Genomic DNA, 11,288 nt, shown 5'->3' on the forward strand with positions numbered 1-11,288 from the left:
TGACAGACACCAGCTGGCCTTTTATATGTGTTTTGCTTTATGTAACTATATATTTTGTGGCTTCCATTTTGATTTTAATTTCTTGTATTTAGCTTTTTTAAAATCAGTTATTTTCAGGGAGGTTTAGATCACTAATCATTCCCTCATATTCAGCAGATCATGATTGTTTCTTACATAACTAAACATCTCACTAAATGTGTAGTGTTTGAGTGAGTGCAGGTAATCCAGGGTCCAGTCCCCTGCTTCCATCTGAGGGTCTTTCACACTTCATTCCCCACCATGTTCCTTATCCTTCATTTTCCTATTGGACCTGTAATATGTCGGGTTTGTTTGACTGGGAGGAGCCTACATTAGCTCTGGCAGTGTTAGCTAGTTCACATACACACTGTGTAGGTTTATGTACAACGACTGTGGGAGCTGGAGGCAGTATGACATATGGTTGATGGGCTGAACACCTTTGAAGGACCTGATGTACCTAGAGGGCTTGTTTTCCATTAAAACGGGGACACACCCAGAGAGAAGGGACGGGACACCATGCTCACAGGAACAAGCACAGAAAAGACACGTCCCCATACAAACCGGTGTAGCCTTTATCTATGGTAACCTGTCACTTTGTATAGGTCAGGATACTTCTTGGTCAAATGCTTTGTTAAGCTGCTGGTTGCTGTTTTGCAGTGGAGAGATTTATAACACCTTTTTCGTAGAGATTTTGTTGTATCCGTTGTCTGGCCGTCTTCATCAGTGATGCAGGCTAAATGTGGCCACACTTGGCTCCTTGAGACCGTCTTTCATTGTTGTTGTAGCCATGCTAGCTAGCTAGCGAGCTTCCCGCCTTCTCGCTGCTCGCGACAGCTGGAGTGTCACCCGTCCGAGTCAAATTAGCACGCGCAATTCGACTCACATGTCCAGAATACTGATTCGGTTCCTCAGGTTATATTCAGCATTGAAAGCATCGAATGTTACAGAGTCGACTCGTTTGCTACATTGTAGTACTGAAAAAGCACCGAACCTTCGATGCCTCCTGCAGCTCTAGTGAGGGGAGTGTGGAGGGGCAAAGTGTGAACTCTGTGGTGAGAGGAGTGAAATAAAATATTGAATAAAATTGAATATTATTGAATAAAGGATAAACTTAATGTGACAAGTGATTAATGCATTTTGAGGGTAATGAAATTTCATATCGTTTCTTTATTGCTGCTCATATTGTTTATACATTGTACATAAAGTTATTTCATCAGTCTCTCTTTGGTCTGGGTCTGTTTGTCTGGTACACGATGTTGTACAATGGTGATAAAACAACATTTTCATTATTAACAGCTGTATTAAAATGTATTTATTAGATTCTGACGTTCATGAGAAAGTACCAACGTAAAGGCTGTTATCGAGAATGCCTCGACGTCTCCCTCTACTGGTCTCTGAGAGACATTGTCATATGAGAACGAAAGTGATAGAAGAGCTCTCGCTTTCAAAACACAGAATACCTGCTTGGATCAAACTTTGCTTAGGTAAGTTTTACATTGTTATGACATAAACATAAATATGGGTAAAAAGCTATAAGATTATACATTGTAGTTGTAAATTAGGCTTTAGTGTTTGTTTTTGTATGAGTATTTTTTCCTGTCATAACTTTAGCTGTCAAAGTTTACTAGTAGCAAATTGATGGCCTTCATTTCCTCATAAAACACGATCTTTTACCTTAAAGACTCCAAAACGCGGGGAGTCCCCCCTCCTGAAGAGACAAACACGGTAGCGTCTAATGAAATTCTAGTCATATTTGTACAGTGTACGTTATTAAATCTATGAACCTGAGAAATCACTGTAAAGTGTTTTACTGTCAGGACTATATCAGGTACTCACTGAACAGCCACATCAATGACGCTACGACGGGGAGGTTAGAGAAACTGGTGAGTCATATCTAGAGAGCCAAAGGGAAGACGAATCAAAATCAGGAAATTTAATTTGGTGCAACAGAGGGTGTTTATACCCAACCTCAATAAGCACTTTACACAGCAGAGAGAAAATTGCAAATTTATAGAACCAAGGTACAGTTACATAGTCTTAGGTTTTAGATATAAAACTAAGGACATGGACATTAGACTGCACTTGTGATAACGGTGAGTAAATGGAACCTTGGTGTATGAAAAGTTAAATGAAAAATGGAATGTAGCATTAATTAAAAATGTAATGTACAATTTATTTGTTTATTGTTCACTATACAAGAAAATGGCAGAGGCCAGTGTTTCAGAAGACCAGTTCAACTGTCCAGTCTGTCTGGATCTCCTGAAGGATCCAGTGACTATTCCCTGTGGACATAGTTTCTGTATGGTGTGTATTAATGACTTTTGGGATGATCAGAGGGGAGTCTACAGCTGCCCTCAGTGCAGAGAGACTTTCACTCCAAGGCCTGTGCTATGCAGAAACTACATGCTGGCTGAAGTGGTGGAGAAACTGAAGAAGACAGGACTCCAAGCTGCTTCTCCTGTTCACTATTATGCTGGACCTGGAGATGTGCAATGTGATTCCTGCACTGAGAGAAAACACAAAGCCATCAAGTCCTGTTTGGTGTGTCTGGCCTCCTTCTGTGAAACTCATATCAGGCCTCACTATCAGTCTCCTGCCTTTAAGAAACACATGCTGGTTAAAGCCTCCTCAAGACTACAAGAGAAGATCTGCTCTCAACATGATAAACTAACTGAGATCTTCTGTCGTACTGATCAAAGCCTTATCTGTTATTTATGTATGATGGATGAACACAAAGGTCATGATACAGTGTCAGCTGCGGCAGAAAGAACTGAAGAACAGGTGAGAACAGGAAATCATGTAGTTCATGATAAATCTGTTTCTTGTGTAGAAATGCTTGCATATGTTCAATAAATGACCCAATGGTTCATTTTGGTTGCTATAGTTGTGGAAAATATTTGGAAATTGCTCATTGAAATTGAGAGTATTGTGGAGAAAGTAGTGGTAAATTCAATTGTCCTTACAAGTACAAGTCAGTCAGTGAACATTAGAGCAGCCAACACCCATCCTGATGCTTTTATACCTTCAGTGTAACACACGACAGTCTCTAATCTCTGTGGAATAAGAGTGAACTTTATCTCCTTACCTGACTTTAATGTTCAACATCACAGCTCATCATTTCCAAACAGCTGAACATACTGTATTCACCCCTAGACTGAGCTACAGGAGGAGCAGAGGAAACACCAGCAGAGGATCCAGGAGAAAGAGAAGAAGGTCCAGGAGCTGAAGCAGGCTGTAGACACTCTTAAGGTGAGTACTGAGCACAGAGCTGCTGGAGCAGCTATTTCAGAGCTCAGTCAGGCCTCTCCTCCAGTCAGCCAGTGAGGAGACCAGTGTTGGATCCTACACATTCACAATGTGCACTGTAAGTCATCCAAGGTCACAGTGAAAGAGTGGATGATAGTTCAGCTTTAAATGGACCTCCATTTTGTCTGTGTGTCTGCTAACAGTGCTCTGCACAGGCAGCAGTGGAGGACAATGAGAGGATCTTTACTGAGCTGATCCGTTCCATTGAGAAAAAGCGCTGTGAGGTAAGAGAGCTGATCAGAGATCAGGAGAAGACTGAACTGAGTCGAGTTCAAGGACTACTGGGTCAACTGGAGCAGGAGATTGCTGATCTTAAGAGGAGAGACACTGAGCTGGAGCAGCTCTCCCACACAGAGGATCACATCCATTTCCTCCAGGTAATAAACTCTGTCTCAGCTACAGAGGAACCTGCTCCTCATCAAGTTTAAATAATGACTCTTCACAAAAGTTTGTTAAAAATGCAATAAAAAATGCTTGAAATTATATAGTGTACTCATTCATTCATTCTTGTCCATGATGATGTTCTCTGCAGAGTTTCCCATCTCTCTGTGTCTCTTCTGGATCTGTGGAATCATACAGCATTTCTATCCATCAACATCCCTCATTTGATGGAGTTAAGAAATCTCTCTCTGATCTGAAGGAGCAAATAGAGACATTCTGCAAAGAGAAATTCAACAAAATCTCTCCACATGGTAGGAGGAACAACACAGCAGAAATAACACAACAGCAAAAACACAACAGCAATAACACAGCGTTTCCAAGCATCAAAATGGTGGAATATGTCTTTGTAATTGTCCCATTATTGCTGAAATAAACTGAAAAGATTTTTGTGATTACAGTTTGATAGCTGAAAAAATTAAAAACATACTTTCAAACATAAATGCCACACACATAGTGAGAAAGTGAGATTGAGAGAGTGAGAGAGTGGACAGATGCACAGAACAGGAAAGATGCAGAAAAGGAAGATGATGGAGAGATTGTAGAGAGAGTGACATGGAGAAAGACAGAAATAAAGGACAAGAGAACGACAGAATCTGAAAGGTGAGGAGACTGAAAGATGCAGAGAGACGAGAAAATCAAGACCAGAGAGCCAGAGAGGGAAACTACTGATATCCAGAGTGAATCAGTCTTGGCCATTTATAAAGAGGAGAAGATGAGTATGGGAGACCTTTGGCTTCTCTGTGTGTGTGTGTGTGTGTGTGTGTGTGTGTGTGTGTGTGTGTGTGTGTGTGTGTGTGTGTGTGTGTGTGTGTGTGTGTGTGTGTGTGTGTGTGTGTGTGTGATACTAAGGTAGTTTACAAACACAGTAAATTATATTGAAAGTACTATTCTGATCATTTTGTTTTAAATTTACTGTCCCCACACCCATGGATGACACACACATTCCTTTTTACAAACACGCACACACACAAACACACACACACACAAATTAACAAAGGTAGAGCACCTGAGTGATGGGGAAGAGAGAGACTGAGAGAAAGAACAGAGAAACAGAGACACAGACAAATAAAGAGAGAGAGAATCTTTAATATAGTGTCTGACCTTTTCCAAAGTCCATTATTAACAGAACATGTAGAGAATGTTTTCTTCATTAAACACATAATCCACATATAATCCCACTGTTAGTCTGATCTGTTTCTGGATGGAGCATTTGGGCCTCATTCATTCATTCATTCTGTTGGAACATTTTGATTCTGTTTCTCCACAGCTGCAGCAGTTCAGATTTTACCATCAGAGCCAAAGACCAGAGAAGATTTCCTGAAATGTAACACACACACACACACACACACACACACACAAACAAAAAAACCTACACATTTTGTTGATGCCATTGCTACTCTGGTAACTAACACTGTGTAATCATTAAATATTCAATATAGAAATGTATGAGAACAATAACAAACACAGACAAATTTATTTTTATTTATGTTAATATGCTTTGTGAATTAAACCTAAAATGCACTTTTTTAGATTTCTGGATCCCAACACAGCACATCGTCACCTCATTCTGACTGAGAAGAACAGAGTGGTGACAAATAGTGGGAAAGCCCAGCCATACTCTGATCATCCAGAGAGATTTGATTTCTTGTATCAGGTGTTGTGTAAGGAGAGTGTGTGTGGACGCTGTTACTGGGAGGTTGAGTGGAGCGGTGTGGGATGGGTGTTCATATCACTCTCATATAAAGGTATCAGCAGGAAAGGACGGGGTAATAAGTGTTTTGGACGCAACACTCAGTCCTGGAGTCTGGTATGTTCTTCCTCTCTCTCTTTCTGGCACAGTAACATTGAGACTGAGATATCAGACGCACTGCCCTCCAGAATAGGAGTGTATGTGGATCACAGTGCAGGAACTCTGTCCTTCTACAGAGTCTCTGACACAATGACCCTTCTACACACAGTCCACACCGCATTCACTCAGCCCCTCTATGCCGGGTTTGGGGTCTTTGGAGGTAGTGTGAGATTATGTGATTCAGTTTGAATTTATTGTGGATATTTTATAAATTATGACAAATGTTAATATCTTTTCTATTTCTTTACTCAACACTTTACTTTTAAATTTAGCACATTCTTTATGCCGCTTTGGCGTAAATATCCTTAAAGATGCAGTCTGAGGCATTGCAGAGATGGATAATGAGTAAGAGCATTTTTAATATTGGAGCTACCCAAATTCACATTAGAATGGGATGTAAATGTATTAAACATATAGCAGGTACTTTTCCTAAACTTATTTCTACAAAACTATACATAAAGAAACAATAAATAATAGAATCAGCTTCTTACTATTATAATTATTGGTGCAAATTGAGAAATACATTTCCTCTTTTTTGGCAAGAAATAGAATGCAATACACATTCATTTTTAGCACATTTCATTATGATTTAGATTTAATTTTAAATGGAGAAAATTGCCATCGATCTACACGCGATAATCCACAACAGAGACAACACATCATTTATATATTTATATTTATAAACTGTGATACAAATGACAGATTTCAGTTTAGATTTTTAATAAATTTGCAAGAAATTCTAAAAAACATTTTGACTTTGTCATTATAGGTTATTGAGTGTAGTGTGATGAGGAATTTTATCCATTTAAAATCATCATCTTCATTTTTAATTTTGTGTTGGCGTTACACTAAGTGCGTGTGGGTGTCACGGTACAGCCCCTCCTCCCAAAAGTCTGCGTGTGTGTGTGTGTGTGTGTGTGTGTGTGTGTGTGTGTGTGTTCATTTGTCTATATGGCCACACCCTCCCTGTGTTTCACACCTGCTCCTTGTTGCATCTCGTGTGTGTGTGTGTGTGTGTGTGTGTGTGTGTGTATATAAATCTCGTGCTTAAGTGTGAATGTTGTTGATGTTTAACACCGATGGACTGCGAGCTACGTTGTCTTGGTTGTGTATTAATAAACGTATGTTTCTATGTGATGCAACTCGTCCCTGCATCCTGCTCTGCCTCCTCAATGTGACAGTGAGCACAGGGGTGGTAAAAAAGAATTAGAGTAAAGATGAATTTCAAAAGTGTAATTCTCATAAAATCTACTGACAAAAACAACGATAATAAGCACAATAAGAAAATAAAACAGTAAAGCCTGGAATGACAATTAAAAAAATTAAAATAGTTAATGAAACAAAAAATAAAAAGGATTAAGATAATTAACTAAAAATTACAATCAGAGATAAAATAAATAAAAAGATTTTGAAACTTCTTCGAGAAAAATAAAGCCTATAACAATATACATAAATTAAACAGAGTTCTGAATGCTTTCTGAAACCACTGTATATATTTGAGTAGTGACACTACATTTGTTGTGCTATTAAATGAAACAATAAGGTTAAAGTGCAGAATGTAAATTTTAATTTGATGGTATGTGCATGTACAACAGATGGACTTATAGCTCATAGTACTTCCATTTTAGATAGCCAAAAGTAATTGGACAACTGTCTGCTTATTTGGGTCACTGCGATGTTGTGGTGATTGTGAGGCATGCATCGTCATCTCCATATTATAACTCCTAAATGTAAAAAATACTACACTTGTTTCTCCAAATACTAAAAACAAGACCAGTTTATACATCTGTTCTTTAGAGATGAATAATAGTGTCGCAGTTTGAGTAAATCATGTCATTGTTGCAATTTTGTGTACCTAAACATGCAAATTTCCTTTTAAGTTGTTCAAATTTTGAACTTTGAAGAACTTCAGAGACTAAAACTCTCTCCAATCTTATCCCCATTCTGGTTAGAGTTGGAAATGATCCTTCATTCCATTAATTTTATCCTTCATTCCTTTAACTTTATCCTGCATTCCATTAATTTTATCCTTCATTCCTTTAACTTTATCCTTCATTCCTTTAACTTTCCTCCTCTCCATGTTGTGCTGCCTCTTGTGGTGATAATGTACTTTAATCATAAACACATTTCAGCATTTATTAGAGTTGTCATTTGGGAAAAATATGGCTTATAGAATGCTTCTGCTGTTGGTGCTGTTTATTTAGTTGCTATTCTGAAGGTTTAGAGTTTAAATTTATTTTATTTCATTTTACACATTTGTCTTTCAGTTTTAAGTCTGTGTTCAGTAAATGTGAGGGTTTCTATCTGAGAGTCTTTCACTCTTCATTCCCCAATCACTTCTCCCTATACTGAAGACTGGAACATCCTTTACACTGATACATCAGTCTGATTACATTCCAGTCTGATTAAAATCTGTCAGTAACAGTAATTTCACTAACAGTAATTTCATAAAATAGTTGTGTATTGTACCTTCCACATCATATTAGTCGCAGGCTAAGATTAATGTGAGTGCAGTGAGTTTGAATGATTCATGCTTTTCTTGCCATATCAGGTCATTATTGACATCTGGGGACTGTGGAAAGTGTTAGAAATAAATAAATGGGTGAGTAAAATGAGCTTCATTAGTGCAGGGTGGGCGGAAGTGTGTGCTCGTTAATATTAATGCTGGGTGGGTGGAAACTGTGCTCATTAATATTAATATAGGGAAGAGGCTGTGACCTCATTAATATTTATGCATGGCAGGAGCAAGCTGTGCGAGCATTAATATTAATGCAGGCAGGCGGGAGGAAGCTGTGTGTCTGCTCTCCACAACCCGAGCTGCTGAATGGGGGTTTAAGATTCTCTCTGTATGTGGTGCAGAGCAACATCTGTAGACTTCTTCTGTCTGTGACTGTCTTCACTAACTCACCATCTTCTACTCATCATGCTCTACACTTACTGGCATGAAGGTTCAGTACTGAACAGGGTAAATGCGTCTGTAGGTGAGACCAAGGACCAGTGAGGAACCCCCTAAACACACAGTTATGGAGGGATTGGTTTTCATTTTGAATTACACTTCAAAAACACTTTACACATTTATATTTCATAGGTGTTCATAGAGTCTGTGATCTTGTAATCATCTTATCTCTCAGACACAGTTATGTGATATCATACTTCCCATCAGATCTCTCCCTACACTCTAACAGCTACATCCTTCTCCTTTAATGTCTAACACTATTCTTGGCATTTGTTAGGACCCTCCTCTTTCTGCTGATGACACTCTCACACACACAGAACCAGGAAGCCCCTCCTACTCTGTTCACAGAAAATGAAACTAAACTCAGAGTGCTGCTCTCTCAGTGTAAGACTGCAGGAAAATGGCAGAGGCCAGAGTTTCAGAAGATCAGGACCAGTTCAGCTGTCCAGTCTGTCTGGATCTACTGAAGGATCTAGTGACTATTCCCTGTGGAAACAGTTTCTGCATGGTGTGTATTAATGACTGCTGGGATCAGGATGTTCAGGATGTATGTTCAGGACCTTTGAACACAAAGGTCATGAGTGTCAGCTGTAGCAGAAAGAACCACAAAACAGGCGAAAATATGAAATATTTTGGAACCAGTTCATACTAATTCCAATCAATAGGTAGAATTACTTGCATTGGTTTGGTACATGATTTAAGTTTTTATTTCTGTTGCTAAATTGATAAATTTGAAATGGCTTATTAAAAGTGAACATTTGTGGGTAAGGTAGGAGTGAATAAAATTGTTCTTACTAGGCTTTAGTAATAAACAGGACAAATCGGTAAGTGAACATTACAGCAGCTAACACCCATCTTGATGCTTTTATACTTTCAGTGTAACATGACAGTTTCTAATCTGAAACTGTGTAATCATCAAATTTTCAATATGAAAATGTATGAAAACAGAAACAAACACATATAAGTTTGTTTTTATTGAAATTAATATATTTTGTGAATTAAACCTAAAATGCTCTTTTTTAGATTTCTGTCAGCTGACTCTGGATCCCAACACAGCACACCGTCGCCTCATTCTGACTGAGAACAACAGAGTGGTGACAAACAGTGTGAGAGTCCAGCCATACTCTGATCATCCAGAGAGATTTGACTACTGGACTCAGGCGTTGTGTAAGGAGAGTGTGTGTAGACGCTGTTACTGGGAGTTTGAGTGGAGCAGTGGGGGATGGGTGTTCATATCAGTCTCATATAAAGATATCAGCAGGAAAGGACGGGGTAATGAGTGTGTGTTTGGACACAACAGTCAGTCCTGGAGTCTGTGGTGTTCTTCTACTCTCTCTTTCTGGCACAACAACCTTGAGACTGAGATCTCAGTCCCACCGTCCTCCAGAATAGGAGTGTATGTGGATCACGGTGCAGGAACTCTGCCCTTCTACAGAGTCTCTGACACAATGACCCTCCTACACACAGTCCACACCACATTCACTCAGCCCCTCTATGCTGGATTTGGCATCACTCTTGGATCTACTGTGAGGTTATGTGATCCAAAATAATGTGTTATTTCACTTCATTAAGTTGATTTAATTAGGAGTCAGATCAGTTTTAGTGAGTATCTGCACACATTAGTCTTTCAGCTGCACCTGTTTCCATCACTGATCACAGGAGTTCAGGGAAGAGGAGAATAAACACAGACACAATCCCTCTACACACTTTACAAATGTTCACATGAGTAGATGGAACATTCATGCACACTGACATGCTGGAGGCAAATAAAAATGAAATCATTAGAATAGGGCGTGTCAAAAGAGGAGCTGTAAGTAGAAAGTGATTTTATATATAAAACTTCACTGATTACACCACTGTTTACACCACACTCTTAATTTAAACATTATTATATTTTAACTAAGAAATTTTTGAATTACCAAACAATCCTAAATACTACTTTTATATGCACAGATGAGGAAGGACCTCTGTCTGAACTGCCCTGCTTCTCTGGAAATCTTGAATGCCTCTCTCTCTCTCTCTCTCTCTCTCTCTCTCTCTCTCTCTCTCTCTCTCTCTCTCTCTCTCTCTCTCTCTCTCTCTCTCTCTCTCTCTCTCTCTCTCTCTTTCTCTTATAGCTGCACTATAACTGAATCACCCTACATATCACTTCTACAAAGGGCACTTTATCACTCTACTACATAAACACCAGAGCCAAGCTCTGTAATCCCTCATCTCCTGTATATGGGATCACCTGTATTAGACTGATACACCTCAGTTACTGTCTACACACTGTCAATATGTAATACAAAAATTTAATTGAAGTATGATAATAAAGACTTACAATAAAGACTTACTCTTATTTACTTACTTAAGATGCCCTCTTTTGTTGATTTGGATTAACAAAGTTTCAGTCTATTATAACATTAATTCTTTTTTTGTGTGAATGGGCTCCGTTTTGAGAATCAAAATCTTATTACATTTTGTTTGCAGTTTTAAGGTTATGTTCACTGAAACTGATTCTGAGGGTTTGTATCTGAGGGTCTCTCTTTTATACCTGACAAGTCATTTAATTTTTGTGTTTGGGGTCGGTCAGAGGAGGATGGGCCCCTCTTTTGAGACTTTTGAGACTTGAGAGTTCCTTTAAAAGTTTCCTCGTCATTCTCTAGGGAGTTTTTCCTTGTTTCTTTGGCTTGCTCACTGGGGGCTTGGCCTTGGAAAATCTGCTTTATGACAACA

At 38.9% G+C, this 11,288-nt stretch overlaps 2 protein-coding genes across 2 annotated transcripts; both read left to right on the forward strand.

Annotated features, from left to right (window-relative positions):
- Window positions 1-1,445: 1,445 nt before the first annotated feature.
- LOC113568411 (E3 ubiquitin/ISG15 ligase TRIM25-like) lies at window positions 1,446-5,369 on the forward strand. The gene is made up of 7 exons (XM_035529027.1): window positions 1,446-1,502; window positions 2,218-2,799; window positions 3,172-3,267; window positions 3,468-3,701; window positions 3,857-4,016; window positions 5,033-5,089; window positions 5,296-5,369. Exons 2-7 carry the CDS (start codon window positions 2,221-2,223, stop codon window positions 5,334-5,336), a joined length of 1,167 nt encoding a protein of 388 aa, XP_035384920.1. The 5' UTR covers window positions 1,446-1,502; window positions 2,218-2,220; the 3' UTR covers window positions 5,337-5,369.
- On the forward strand, window positions 5,182-6,522 carry LOC118241817 (tripartite motif-containing protein 16-like). Its single transcript, XM_035529051.1, has one exon. The coding sequence runs from the start codon at window positions 5,282-5,284 to the stop codon at window positions 5,801-5,803; it is 522 nt and encodes a 173-aa protein (XP_035384944.1). The 5' UTR covers window positions 5,182-5,281; the 3' UTR covers window positions 5,804-6,522.
- The last annotated feature ends 4,766 nt before the right edge of the window (window positions 6,523-11,288 follow it).

This window comes from Electrophorus electricus, chromosome 8 (assembly GCF_013358815.1).
Source record: "Electrophorus electricus isolate fEleEle1 chromosome 8, fEleEle1.pri, whole genome shotgun sequence".
NCBI classification, from domain to species: Eukaryota; Metazoa; Chordata; class Actinopteri; order Gymnotiformes; family Gymnotidae; genus Electrophorus; species Electrophorus electricus.